The sequence below is a fragment of the Rutidosis leptorrhynchoides genome, chromosome 1 (genome assembly GCF_046630445.1).
Source record: "Rutidosis leptorrhynchoides isolate AG116_Rl617_1_P2 chromosome 1, CSIRO_AGI_Rlap_v1, whole genome shotgun sequence".
Taxonomy (NCBI): Eukaryota; Viridiplantae; Streptophyta; class Magnoliopsida; order Asterales; family Asteraceae; genus Rutidosis; species Rutidosis leptorrhynchoides.
This window is the reverse complement of record NC_092333.1, coordinates 628,130,173-628,145,336: the sequence shown is the minus strand read 5'-3', so window position 1 is coordinate 628,145,336 and position 15,164 is coordinate 628,130,173. Positions and strand designations below refer to the sequence as shown.

At 33.5% G+C, this 15,164-nt stretch overlaps 2 protein-coding genes and 1 long non-coding RNA gene across 5 annotated transcripts; 1 reads left to right on the top strand and 2 right to left on the bottom strand.

The window, feature by feature from the left end:
* Positions 1 to 3,461: 3,461 nt before the first annotated feature.
* Positions 3,462 to 4,301, bottom strand: LOC139848766 (zinc finger BED domain-containing protein RICESLEEPER 1-like). Its single transcript, XM_071838468.1, has 3 exons — positions 4,078 to 4,301; positions 3,750 to 3,874; positions 3,462 to 3,706 (listed from the first exon to the last, which is right to left on the bottom strand). Exons 1-3 carry the CDS (start codon positions 4,299 to 4,301, stop codon positions 3,462 to 3,464), a joined length of 594 nt encoding a protein of 197 aa, XP_071694569.1.
* Positions 4,302 to 6,525: 2,224 nt separating this feature from the next.
* Positions 6,526 to 7,592, top strand: LOC139885617 (uncharacterized). 2 transcript variants are annotated; one of them, XR_011772017.1, is made up of 5 exons: positions 6,526 to 6,642; positions 6,768 to 6,844; positions 6,932 to 7,073; positions 7,188 to 7,286; positions 7,404 to 7,592. It is a non-coding gene; the product is annotated as an uncharacterized lncRNA (long non-coding RNA). The 2 variants fall into 2 exon arrangements; XR_011772016.1 differs by having other exon boundaries at positions 6,768 to 7,073.
* A 586-nt stretch (positions 7,593 to 8,178) lies between these two features.
* LOC139885616 (probable receptor-like protein kinase At5g18500) lies at positions 8,179 to 11,999 on the bottom strand. Of its 2 annotated transcripts, XM_071869367.1 has the most exons (8): positions 11,864 to 11,999; positions 10,870 to 11,557; positions 10,683 to 10,787; positions 10,438 to 10,560; positions 9,865 to 10,035; positions 9,614 to 9,743; positions 8,774 to 8,986; positions 8,179 to 8,514 (listed from the first exon to the last, which is right to left on the bottom strand). In XM_071869367.1, the coding sequence occupies exons 2-8, from the start codon at positions 11,532 to 11,534 to the stop codon at positions 8,392 to 8,394; spliced, it is 1,530 nt and encodes a 509-aa protein (XP_071725468.1). In that variant the 5' UTR covers positions 11,535 to 11,557; positions 11,864 to 11,999; the 3' UTR covers positions 8,179 to 8,391. The 2 variants fall into 2 exon arrangements, with proteins under 2 accessions (XP_071725468.1, XP_071725470.1); XM_071869369.1 differs by lacking the exon at positions 11,864 to 11,999 and having other exon boundaries at positions 10,870 to 11,615.
* Between the last annotated feature and the right edge of the window lie 3,165 nt (positions 12,000 to 15,164).

Below are 15,164 nucleotides of genomic sequence, written 5' to 3'. Positions count from 1 at the left end.
TATAAAAATAATATATATATATATATATATATATATATATATATATATATATATATATATATATATATATATATATATATAGTGGTAGGTTCAAGAGGGAAGTAACCATTCGGGGAGAAGCGGGGGGCAGCAAAAACTTTTTTTTTTCGTTTTTTGAAAAAACTTTGTTCACGAACATTATAGATGAGATGAAAATATGAACATTTAGTAGAGACACTTTGTGATAAATGTTTTTATTTTGGCGGGAAAACGCTCGAAGAAGTAATATATAACAATTATCGTGTTTTTCGAGCGTATTATGAGGTTTTAGCTATTGAGGTTTAGATATTAGGGTTTAGATATTAGGGTTTATAGGGTTTAGATATTAGGGTTTAGGGTTTAGATTTAGGGTTTAGATTTAGGATTTAGATTGAGTTTTTAACACGAACGGTTTAGAGTTTAGGATTTAGGGTTTAGGGTTTGGTGTTTTGGGTTTATGGAATAAACCCAAAACACCAAACCCTAAACCCTAAACCCTAAACTCTAAATCGGGCTAAATTTTACTTCACAAAACATGAAGAAAAAAAACGTTCATATTCTTCACGAACAATATTATCTTGAATGTTATTTTTGTCGATCGTTTCCCCGCCTAAATAATAACATTCATCACGAAGTGTCTCTTCTAAATGTTCATATTTTCGTGTGATCTTGATGCCGGAAAAAAAAACGAAAAAAATTTTTTTTTGCTTCCCCCGCTTCCCCTCGATTGGTTACTTCCCCATTGATCTTGCCCCTATATATATATATATATATATATATATATATATATATATATATATATATATATATATATATATATATATATATATATATATATATATATATATATATATAATGAAAACATATTTTTAACCAAAATATACAATACACACATAATACATAATGGTAGATAAAATACTACTCCGTACACATCTATAGAATTAAATATATTTTAGGTAAATGTTTAAATATGTTTTAGGTAAATATTTAAATATATTTTAGGTAAATATTTTAACCATTAATATTAAACATTAATTAATATACAATATCCGATACATGCATAATGAGTTGTTCCTTGCCATATTTATTTTGATGCAACTTTAATTACTCGTAGTTATGTAGTATTAGGGTTTATTGTATCCTATAAATAGTGAATTAGTGATACAATAATTCTCACGGTTCAATTATTTCTTAACACTCAATTAATTTCCATATTTTCATGATGCAATTCACCGCCGACCCAATTTCTTTGGTTACCGACGGCCACCGAAGTAAACACAAATCTCAATCACCTCGCCGCCGTACCACCGCTAAAAAATCATCATCATCCTCGAAACCTCTATGGAAAACAGTTCTCGGTATATTCATCAAGAATTATATTATATTCCTAATCCTACTACTTTTCATTCGAATGTTTCGTGAACTTGTGCTCATTGAGTTACAACAGAAACTAGATTCCGTCATTGTATCTTCTGATTACGGAGCGCAAATTGCGGAACTTGAAAATCGGATTCATTCGGTTGATCGAAAGTTGGGTAACGAAATAGAGGATTTAAAAACGAAATTCGTTCAAATGGATGGAAAAGTTGAGAAGATGGAGAATTTGTTAACTGGTAATGGTGAATCTGAGTGGCTGTCAAAGGATGAATTTGATAAGTTTGTTGAGGAAGTTAAGGCGGTTAAAAATTTGGATAATGTTGAGGAGTTGAATTTAGATGAAGTTAGGGTTTATGCTAGAGAAGTAGTTTGGAAGGAAATTGAGAAACATGATCATGCTGATGGGATTGGGAGTGAATTGGATACAAAAGTTGAGAGGGAGAAGGGTTTAACTGAATTTGATAAGTTTGTTGTTGAATTTAGGGCGGTTAAAAAAATCAATAATTTAGAAAAGTTCAATTTGGATGAACTCAGAGCTTATGCTAAAGAGCTAGTTTTGAACGAAATTGAGAAATATGAGGCTGATAGGATTGCGGTTGCGTCGGGTGGTGCAAGGTGGTGGGTCACTCAGATGCTTTTCGATTTGTTTAGCATGCAGCGGTGCATAGTTTCAATGTAATCGGGTTCAACTGTATAAGCAACCGAGTTAACATCCAGGCGTTTCGCAACAGGTACATAATAGATGGATACTAACGTTACTACAAACTAGGGATAAGATCGGTTCCAGACCGTACCGAATCATATCGGAACCGGTTAGTACCGGTACTGAATTGGGTAAAATGGAGAACCGAAACCGTACCGTAATTTCAATACGGTTTCGGTACCGGTACGGGACCTGTATTTTTTGGTTTTTTACCCACTTGGTACCGCTCTTTTTATTATGGTGTAGAATCTGTAGATAATACGAGTGACGTGGTATGATGTATGTACATATACATTGTTTTTTTTCCATTATATATAGTGTAGATTATTCGTTAAACAACAATGTTATACAAATAGATGAACATGAACATGCGATAAACAAATATAAGATAAACGAGTAAATTTGGTAAAACAAAAATGGCATACATGTACTGTCTATAAAAAAAATAGAATAAATTCATGCAAAAGTCCTCTAAAAAAAAAAAAAAAACTAAGCTTCGGAGGTCGCCTTCTCTTTTCCCTTTTTGTTTTGTTTTTTGATCGCTTCTTCCATCTCTATAAAATAAAAAGACACAAATTTTGTTAATTATTGATCATTATTTATCACAACAACATATACGAATATTTTTTAAAAACAAAATAAATAAAGCATAATATTTTACCAATTGCGACGTCGTCATCATTTAGTATGTCAATTACTTCATCTTCAAATATAAGAGTACTTGATTGTTTTATCCAATCTTGGATCAAAGCTTCCACTATTTGAGTTAACAACTTTGTTCTATACGGGTCAAGTACACGACCACTCGTACTAAATTCTGACTCGGATGTCACGGTAGAAATTTGTATTGCCAATATATCCAACACAATTAAAAGTTCAAATACAATGAATTTAACAATTTAAATATAACACACCTAAAAGTTAAAATATCAAAAACTATAAAAATTTAAAGTTCAAATACAATGAAAAGGTGAGTAATTTACCTCTTGCCATCCGAGCTACACTTGGGAAGCGCTCCTCATTTTGCTTCCACCACTTAAGTATGTCAAATGATTTAGACCAATTTAACTTAGGCTCGCATAGGTATCTTACTAGTTCTGATTCACTAGCAGATGAACTATTTTCTTCCACACTTCTCCATCTGAATACAAAGATATTTTTTACTAAGCACTTATCTACATTTTCTTTACTTTGTTATTCTTGAAAACCTGAATTATGACCAACCTTTTCAGTCATTCCCTCATACCTTTTAAACAACCCTTCCATCCTAGTTTCAACACCATCAATCATATCACTAACTTTCTTATCAATTTCATATTTTGACAACGGCACATCTTGATCCATGTTATTTGTAATGATAGTTTTAAAACAATGTCTCATAAAAATCTTTCTTCATAGTTGGATCTAAAAGAACGGCAAAATACATGTAGTCATTAAGCTCATCTAACTTACCCCAATACTTATCAAACTTTGTTCTCATTGAGCTAACCATATAACAATACTCAACATCGCACGCCCACTGACGTAAATGTGTATCAATATCTAACAATAAGTGAGCTAAGGGTTTTGTTGATGCCGAGACCGACTCTGTTGTATCCTTAAATTTCTCTAAAAATTAACCATTCGTTCAGCAACACCAAATCATTATGACCGGGAGCTCTAGCACCGGGATCTCTAGATAATTCGCGCTCATAATTTGGATCGTCCTCTTCATACTTAAAAAAGATGTTCCTTAAATCCACAACCCTTTTCAACATTTCATAGGTTGAATTCCACCTAGTTGGACAATCTCCACACAAAAACTTATTTGATTCAATACTTTCATCTTTCATGCACTCTTTAAATTTTTTAATCCGTTGGGATGAAATTCGAATGTACCTAACGGCTTTTTGAATATACTTAATAGGTTTATTTTCATGATTTAAACCTTCTTTCACTATTAGGTTATGATATTTGCCATACACCTAATGTGAAAATACTTGCCATCTTGATACTTATTATCTAGCTTCGACAACACATAATATACGACCTTATCATTAGATGATGCATTATCAAAGGTCATAATTATGACATTCTTAATACCCCAACCTCTAATACACTCCATTAAATCACTACCAATATCATCACCCTTATGACTATCAATTAGTCTAAAATTGATAATTCTTTTGTGCATGACCCAATCTTCATCTATGAAATGAGCCATTACTACCATATAGTTCTCTCGTTGACAAGATGAGGTCCAAGTATCGGTAGTCAAATGAACAACGTTATTCGGGTTACTCAAGTAAGAATATAAGTTTTGTCTTTTGTCTTTTATCTAAATAATATTGGGCAATATCCTTAGAAAGTTTGTGTCGTGAGGGTAACTTAACTTTCTCATTACAAGCGTTAATCAACCTAACAAAAGTCCGGTGTTTAACAAACTTAAATGGTATTTCCGCAAAAATGAAAAAGTAAAGTAAGGCATTTTTAATTTCTTTTTCATCATATTTCCAAGTATTGTCTCTAGCCGCTCCAGTATTAGCATTTTTTTAATACTAAAGTGGGTTGTTTTTTCCTAGCAATAACGTCGGGATTCAATCTACAAACAGAAGCATGTTTGTTAAGTCCGTTAAGTCCGGACGTACCGTTTAAAATCGGATCCACTTTGATGACTGTCCCACAAAATACGCACTTACCACACTTACGTTCGAACCCGTCGTCTTCTTTAATGAAGACTCTCTCAAATGAGTTCCAACACTCAGTCCTCTCTTTTCCTACTTTTTTAGGCCGTGTTTGTGAAAGATTCTTACTTTACTTTTTCATTTTTGCGGAAATACCATTTAAGTTTGTTAAACACCGGACTTTCGTTAGGTTGATTAACGCTTGTAATGAGAAAGTTATCTCACGACTCAAACTTTCTAAGGATATTGTCCAATATTATTTAGATGAATGACAAAACTTATATTCTTACTTGAGTAACCCGACTAACGCCGTTCATTTGACTACCGATACTTGGACCTCATCTTGTCAACGAGAGAACTATATGATAGTAACGGCTCATTTTATAGATGAAGATTGGGTCATGCATAAAAGAATTATCAATTTTAGACCCATTAATAGTCATAAGGGTGATGATATTGGTAGTGAATCAATGGAGTGTATTAGAGGTTGGGGTATTAAGAATGTCATAACTATGACCCTTGATAATGCATCATCTAATGATAAGGTCGTATCTTATGTGTTGTCGAAGTTAGATTATAAGTATGAAGATGGAAAGTATTTTCACATTAGGTGTATGGCAAATATCATTAACTTAATAGTGAAAGAAGGTTTAAATCATGAAAATAAACCTATTAAGTATATTCAAAAAGCCGTTAGGTACATTCGAATTTCATCCATGTAATTTCTTACCTTAATTTCATAATGTTGATATCGATTCCTTCATTGATCTCATGTAATTTCTTACCTTAATTTCATAATGTTGATGATTTTTGATGTAATAATGTGTTGTTTTTGTGAGGTTTTTCAGTCGATTAATATGATCAGTGGTGGTATCGATAATCGTTACTGCAATCAACAAAACAGCTTCTCCAGCGTTAACAAATCTCAAGAAATTATCGTCTCCTACGGTAAACTGGCTGAAATTTACGCCCTAATAAAAACGGTAAGATTCAAACTATACATTCCGTTGATGTTTTTGGTGCAATTAGATCGATACGAAACGAAAAATGTAACCTGATAGGTTTATTATTCATATTTATTTATTGTAAACTGAACATTTTTTGTTTGTGTCCGCTAAGAGTGCTCCCAATGGAGACACTCCTCCATCTTAGTCCTCATGTGCCACATCATCGCCACATCAGCACTTCCTTTTCAGGACTAAACCCAGGACTAAACACTCCCAACAATGACACTCCTTTCTTCCCTTAATTAATTAAATGTACAAGCTTAAGAAGCAAAAAATACCACATTTTTAGCCAATACTTCCGTCCTGAAATATGATTAAAAAGGACGATCAGCAGCACGAGATGGTGGGCGAGTACCTGGGCGGGACCTGGGCGCCTTTGCTGCCATCGGCTTCCTTGTGGACGTGTGTCTGGGCGGAGGGAGTAATTACTCCGTTGGGAGCAACCTAAGTGTTTGATGAAATGACGTTGATGTACGTGCTAATATGCTATGAAACTTGATTACAAACAGGATGGAGCAAGCGGTGCCTGTAACCAGCCATTCAGGCCAATTGAAGTCAAGTTATATCGAACATGGATATCGTCAAGTATATGACATTGACAACCACGGAAGCACTCACACGGAACAATCAAAGCGTAGAAGAATTGACATCGTCCACTTTAAAGTAATAACATCACGAACAACAAATGCAATAACAGTTATTTTCAAAATCAGTATTCGCACATAACTAAAGTTTTGTCTCTTTGTCAAACGAACAGCAACGACGTCTGTGGAACGATCATGCAGAAAACTTCAAAGTGGATCTTTACGAATTAATGGAGAAGCCTGTACTTATAGCAGTAACTTAACTTCATGCCTGGTCAGGAAGTATGAAGGTACTATAACAATCAACCCTTTATCTCATACCCGTAAACATAAACAACAGCTACCACATAACTTCTACTTCAAACAATTTATTAACATTGAAAAACGAAAACACTTTAACCTTGGAATACAACAGGTACAGAACCGAAGAACCCAGTACCTGAAATAACCAGAAGGCCGTCCAAAGATATCAACCAGGAAAAAAATCGCAACGTAAATTTCAATATCTAGCAAAACAAATACAGCCTTATTACCCTCTACTAACAATTGTGAAGATACTAACAAATTTCCAAATCTTAGTCGACATTGTACACTGTGAGGTGACGATAAAAAGAACCATAGACACAACAAAGCGATGGTACTACACACACTGCTCAAAGTGTCCACTAAAGCTTAAAAAAATATCTCAGATGCTTCCGACCACGGAAGACCCAAAACACAGGTAACTATACAATGTAATTCAGTTTCCTCAAAAATTACCAATTTTTAATAGCTAATAACACACAGACACACACACACACACACACGCATAACAGCTACTGTTTTACATCAACAGCATACGACAGCACCGCAACAGCAACAGCTTCAAACACCTCAAATATCAGCAGCCAGATTCACTTCAGCTCTAAACGACCATTATTTGAAAATGAAGAAGGTAAAACTAACGCAAAACAACTCCTCATTTCATAAATTTTTAAATTTCACAACTAACAACACTTCAATGTAAACGGGACTGGTCAACTCTTTTGCCATGCCCAATATCCTTTTGCAGTATGCAGCGAACCTTTTGAAGTAATGTAACTACACCTTTTGAAGAACATGTTAACCCCCTTTTGGCACAAACCTTTTTGTATGTATTCAAGTAAAAATGTAACATTTGCAGTATGTAGTGAACCAATGTATGTGTTAGCATGCAACATCTGTAGTAGTATGCAGCTATGAATCTATGTATAAATCAAGATGTAACATGTATTCGCTTGTAACATTTTATCATTCAATGTATGATTTATGAATAAATTTCTGATATTTTACTGTAGCCTTTGAAGGTTGAAGGTTGTAGATTTTACTATTTGTGTACATTGTTATGGTCCTTGTGGATAGTATGTGCACATTACCTGTTTTCACAACATACATGAACTAATATGACTAGTTGACAACAAATTGAAACTCACTTATAACCAAAGTTGCCAAAATCGACATGAGTTGCAAAAATCGCTACTCAAGGAGTACTCGGATAGGAAATTTAGGGAGTACTTGGATGTTGACCAAGCTTGATTTTGACTTATTTTGAACGATTTTGACCAGTTATGACTGAGTTTTGACCGAATTTTCGATTTATCCTTAATTTTGGCCAAGTTTTGATCCATATGCCGAGTAATCCCGCGTTTTGACCGAGTTTGTCCATGTTTGACAGAGTTTGACCGAGTACTTGCCGAGTACTCGCAAACACTGCTAAAACATGGGTTGGCATCTTAAATTTGAATAAACACTCTGTAGGATAATAATCTTAACAAATCAAAAGGAAACAATAAGTTAAATACCAACACCCCAATAACCGTACTGTACAAAGCCGCCGAAGCCCCTACTTACACACCCCCATAACTTTGTTACTTACATTACATAACCATCAACTCTCCAACTACATTGACTGCGAAAACGATTTTTGTGCTCAAATACATATATAAAAATATATAAGACAGATCCCTCTTTTTGCTCATTGTTTCAGAAGATTGAAAGAATCAAAGAAGATGGATGGAAGTTTATGGTTTGAAGTTTCTTGTGCTGTCTGATCGTAAATCCGGATTATCACTCTTATCAGTTTCATAATTTTCTCTCTGTGAGGATTCAATTTCCATACTTGCTTGAGATCTACGTCTTCGATCCTATTAACATTACAAACACAGTTATAATTTTTTAATTTCTGTATCATATCATACTGTAGTTTTAGTAGAGGTAACAATTCGACCTGTTCATGTGTAAATGTGAAAATGCGTCAAACGGTTTACAATGCAGATTGCATCATCATTGCAATAACATAGTTGTTGTAAGAAAGAACAAAAAACCAACCCTATTGAATTGTTACACGGCATTTTCATTTTGTCACCTATAATTTTAATTTTAGTGTTGAGAAAACGGACAAACCTCTCTTGGTAAGGGATATTCTTCAGATTCAAGCATACGTACGACTTGGCTCATTTTGGGTCTTTTTTCAGAGTCGGGGTCAACACATCTTAAAGCTGTTAAGAGAGCTCGTTTTAGGGCTCTTGTTGATGGCTTTGTTTCAATGGTTGGGTCAACAACTTCCTCTGATCTCCTGTTTCCTACCATCATTTTCAGCCAATCCACAAGGTTTACCTGCATAATTTACACTGTTAATAGCTTTGTATCTTCGAATGTTGACACATCAAACCAGATTCAAAGGCCAAAATCATAGTGAAGTGAAAATGTTCTGCAGTTAAATAGTATCCTTCTGTTTCAATTTTATTGTCCTCGGACTAAAAAATACAAAACACCAGTTTAAGGAATATCATTATACTTTTTGTTAACTTTCCAGTTTACCCCTTACTTTTGCTGATCTTTTTGTCTTACATGCAAATACTAAGGGTATAACAGAATTTTACCTCTTTATTCTTATCTATTTATGGATTATGGAAGTGGATAATTATTTTAGGACAACCTAAAAAGGAATATTAGACAACGGAATTAGGACGGAGGGAGTAACAAATATGAAAAAACACGTAAAAGTCATGGCACACTACAGTTACACTAAAGGTCAACATTTAGTCCTTATATTTTGTACTTTATATGTTAAATTGTGGATAAGTTGATGAAGGATACTAAGATTTGCCACTAAAGTACGACACTATAATAGGTTCTATAGGTAATTGGTGAGACCTAGTAATAAATTACAACTATGAACATTGATGTTGGTAGATATTGATGTTTATAAAATATATGTCAATAAAAATCTTGATGCAGTACCTCTTGAGCAGCGCGACCATAGTCAACGGGATCTCGTCCAGTTATTGATTCCAAAAGTACAACTCCAAAACTATAAACATCACTCTTTTCGTTCAATAAGCCAGTATTTGCGTACTCTGGAGCCACATAACTGTACAGAGGAAAGAGCAAAATATTTCAAATAAACTGGCTTTAAATTTTTACAAATTTGATAGATTGCAGACTGAAAAAACTACACATCAAACTGTTTAAATCACAAGAATGATACTAACCCAAAAGTACCCATGACTCGAGTTGTGATGTGACTTTGTTCAGCACCAAGAAGCTTAGCCAGCCCAAAGTCAGAGACCTTTGCATTGAAATCGTCATCAATCAAAATGTTGCTTGACTTTATGTCCCGGTGCACCACTTTTGGTTCGATTGCTTCATGCAGATATGCAAGGCTGCAATAATATGATGATTTGTAACATCCAAGTATGTTTGCATACAGATGAAACATATTATAAATTTTTGAAAATAGATGGGCCTGAGCTCGGTCGGGCTGGGTGACGGGTCCAAAAAAGGTACTACTAGTACAGGTCAAGTCTTGTAGACCAGACCTTCACACATTTATCCTTATAACATTTATTGTAAAATTGATTACAATATCTTCATAATGATACATTTATAGTCTAAATAAAGCGATTTAGAAAGTTTTATTCATTAGAATACACAGCGGATGACTTTCAACCCGCTTGGCTCGCTCGATCCATATGACCTGTTGCCTTTATACTGAAATTAATTAGCTTAGCCCTTTTGAAAAACTTATAAACAACAAAATAATCAACCCATTTATATCAACTTACGCCTTAGCTGTCCCAAGAAGAACCTTCATTCGAGCCTCCCAAGTAAGATACCCATGTTGGCGCATACCTCCATGAAGCCATTGTTCTAAATTCCCATTGTTGACATACTCATACACTAATATCCTATTTATCCAAAAATCTTATTATTAACATTAGTTGAAATCTTAAATCATATATATAAACAATATAATACCGCATACAATAATACATTAACTGGATTTTGTGCATAAACAGAGACGAAATACCTATGAGTTCCCTCAATACAATAACCCAATAATCTGACCAAATTCTTATGGCGCACATGGCCGATAGCTTCAACTTCCACTCTGAATTCCTTCTCAGCTTGTCCACTATAAAGCCGAATTATATATGATTAACAATTAACGAACAAATCGAAAATTAGCAAAATAACTAAAATCTACAAGAACTCACACATTATTTAGGAGTTTCTTCACGGCCACCGGATTTCTATTAACCAACGTCCCACGATAAACAACACCGTACCCACCCTCACCAAGAACATTCTCTTTCGAAAACCGATTCGTTGCAAGTTCAAGATCTCTTAAAGTGAACCAATGACCCCAACCCAAATGAGAAAATTCGGGTAGACCCACAAGAGGAGAAGGTGCACTTATCGGATGAGAAGAGGATTGTTGGTTATACAAATGATAGTTTCCCGAACTACCATCTTCGCCTGAATCACAAATATCTTTATCCATGTAATGTAATGAACCATGACTACTTGCATTATCTCCATTTTTTGATTTTCCCATTCCCAAATGAACTAAAACTTTATCCGAATCTTTATCACTATTTTTGTCATGGATTGTAAGAAGAATCCCATCTCTTGGAGCAAAATCACCGGTCGAAACTTGTTCTACTCTTACTTCTTTAATTTCTTTCGAAACCGTTGGTATTTGACTATGAGGAACTTTATCTCTACCTCTAGTCACTTTCTTTCTAGAAGTGAGGTAACATGTTAAAGCAGAAAGAATGCCTACAATAAGTATTCCAACAATAATCCCAATTAATTCCCACACTTTAATCCCCAAAACCCCAATTTTTTCGGATAAACCCGTGTTTAAATCGTCCGCCATTCTTTCGGTTGATGATCAAGTACCTAAAAGATCAAATTGCCAAATTATACTGTTACAATTTCTCTCCTTTTCTGGCCTAAATTAGTCAACATTAACATCTTTTCGATTTTTAACAACTACATTAATCTTGTTGATATGGGTTTTGCAAATTGAAGGTAAAAAATGAAACTTTATAACAAGCAGAAGCATACAAAACCAAGATTATTAAACTTTTATAATTTAAATACAATCAAGAAAGTAGTAAAACTAGTGGGTGAAGTTATAGATCAAGAATGCAACATAAAAATCAAAACTTTAAGTGGAAAATGAATGAAATATAGTTTATTTACCTGCTGTGATAGTATATAATAAATATATTATATATACAGGAATCAGTAGGCTTTCAAAGAGTGGATCTCATAAAAAAAACTGCCATAGTAACAGATCTGTGACAGAAAAGATGATGGAAAATGTGAGTTTTATATAATGGTGAGGGATCTAAGCTAAAATGGAGCTTTCTTTCTGAAACTAAAACATCATCATCAAACAACAAAATTGCATTGCATAATAATAAAATAATAATAAGGCAGATAAGGAAAGGTAGGAAAGATGGAGTATTCACCAGAAGTTGGTGATGGACTTGAAACAGTAAAACAAAAGCTACTGTGCTTTTTGGAAATTTTGTTTTACTTAGGATTTATTATTTATTTATATTTATACTTTTTAATTGATTAATAAATTAATTAATAATAAAATAATCTTTCATATTAAATTTAATAAAACACTGCCAACTCTCATTGATTTGTCATTTCTTATATTGAGTTATATACTTTTTTTAACGGGTATTTCAGTATCAAGGGACTGAACTACTTTTATGTTCATTGCCACTCACACACGCTACGCAGAAAATTCAAGCGAAAACCGGGAAGGGAAACCCTCGAGGTGATTTAAACCCGAGAAAATCCTCAAAGTTAGTCTCTTCTAGGATTCGAACCCGGGACACACTCCTTAAAGTTCAATCTTACATACCACCCAACCAAAAGCTCGGTGGTAAAACCAATACAAAAACCAAAACATAATATTTTTTAAATTTTTTTTTACTGTAAATGTATATATGATGATAATCCAAAATTATACATACGAGATTTGATTTTTTTTCAAATTCGTTTTTAAGGTACTGGTAGCCAATATCCGAGAAAAATAAATTTAAATAACTTTATTATTTACAAACTCTACTTATGTTAAGTTAAAATTTACTGAGTTTAAATTTCTGTTGATCGCAACTAGTGTTGATTGATTGTAACCAAGAAGACTTTCTATTTTGCTTATCAAGCCTTTTAATTACATAATTTTTGTTTCTAGTGGCTTGTGTAATGGTTTTTAGTAGATTCAAATTGTGGTGGTTGCTTGTTATTACGGATGTTTTTTCATGGGATTTTAGGTCGTGGTGTGAAGGTGGTCGAAATTAAGTTTTGAGATTGTTATGGTTGTAACCAAATCTAGTGTTATATTCGTGAAATTAGATTGCTATTTCGAGTTATTTCAACAGTTGGTCCCGCGGATTGATTTTCATGATCGTGATATCGCGTTGATTAGTGGTTCGTAGTTTCAGTCGTGGATATTGATTGCGGGTTTTACAATCATAGTACTCCACTAACAGTTCTACATTTCGCAATACCACCACTTGTTAGATTGTGTGATTGGAATTGTTTGGTTTAAGGTATGGGCGGGATTTATGAAGTTATTGTGTGTCAGTCGGGGTTGGTTTTTCACTTTTTTCATTCGATACGCTTTCTCCGAGCGAATGCCCTTAATGTGGTCTTATGTGGTGTTGATATGGATGATGGGCTAATTTTAAGATTGTAGGATCGTAGCCATTTTTGTTTGTGCTTTTTCGAGGTCGTGCTTTGAATCGAGTTGTAAAATTTGTTCAGAATTGAGAAGTTGGTCGTGGAGTCATTGTTTTTTTTTTTTTTTTGTGCTAAAATAACGGTTACTATTAAAATTATGAAACCATCATCAATAAATGAAGACACCTTAAAACCGATACAATTAATCAGAACAAAACGGCTCGCTAAAAGAAAACATGCAAGAACGAAAAATAAACCTAGACCTAGATAACTTTAACCGAGCCACAACGGAAATAACCAACTAACCCAAGAAAACCCAAGTGAACGAAACATAGCACAAACGCAATACGACGTAGCCTAAACATCGAAACAAAATAATAACAAAACAGTTAACAAACATCAAAGATAAATAACCAAAGAAACCACATTAGCCGGCATTGGAGGCACCCTTTTGGTTTTTTCATCCGGCCGTGACGTCATCCCGTTGATCTTATCAATACAAACACCTTTACCATTACGATTTGAAAAATAATAAGTTAAAACGTTGAAAGATTTGTTGCTAATAAGAGTACCCGATTGTTAGGGAATCAATTCTTGATTCGCCAATTTTGAAAAAAAACCTTCATGATTAGAGCCCAAAGATCCCGCCACTTGCCTATGCCGCACCACATCAACAACCTTTGAAGACTTTGCTAAATTCTTGTCTTTTTTGGAGCGATTTTTTGATACGAGAGTCACAACAGGAGGTACATCCACCTCAACAACACTAGCTTGCTAGTATTATTTTTATTATAAAATTATTGCGTTTCATTTTTTTTCCTAACTCTAATATTAAATAGAAAAGAAATAAATTATAAAATATTTTTTAATTGTTATTAAAAAAATTATGCTTTTAACATCCTTAATAATTAATTCCTTAGTTAAAACATAATAACCCATAAATGAGAGCAAAATAAAATATTTATAACTTGTCTAGTAGCTGTTAAAGCAGGGTAATGTTATGACATTTGGCAATGTGGCGATTTGTTTAACGTTTAACATTTTTTTAATGTTGGTACGAGTATTTTGACTAAAATTGTCTTGATGATAATGTCATTCTTCAGAAGTCATCATAAATCAACTAACTAAATATTTATGAAGTATAACTTTATTAAAGCCAATTTTATGATTACTAATTTGTAGTTTTATGTAATATAACGTGGCGTTTGGTTGGAGGATTTGAAATCACGTGATTTGAAATTCGTTGGGATTTGAAATCCCATGGGATTCTGAATCCTGGGATTTTAAATCCTATGGTCTGTTTGGTTCGAGTTTTGTTTGTAAGAATTTCAAAGAACTTTAAGACTGATTGCTAATGATTCAAAAAACTGCACTTAACAAGACTTGACGCTTAACAAATAAATGAAGCTCTAATTAGTAATTTGGCACTTAACAAGACTTGAATAAATATTCAGTTATTCATATCATATCATCACATTATTCTACAAATAAAGGACCAAATTAGAAATTCTTCAACTAGAAAATAAAAAGGCTTAATAAGATAACAGATACGAATGGAAAGTGAATGAATCATACATCATTAATCATTAATCATACTTCATACGAAGTAACTTATGGTATTCCGTAGTAATTACTAAGTAGGGACCACGGATTGCAATGGATCTTCGATTAATCAAATATCCACCTATCTAGTCTATTAAAATGAATATACTGATGATCTAAACAAATGATAAACAAATACGCATATTAATATGAATTATATAAAAAAAAAAAAAACTAGTAAATCAAATATGAATGATAA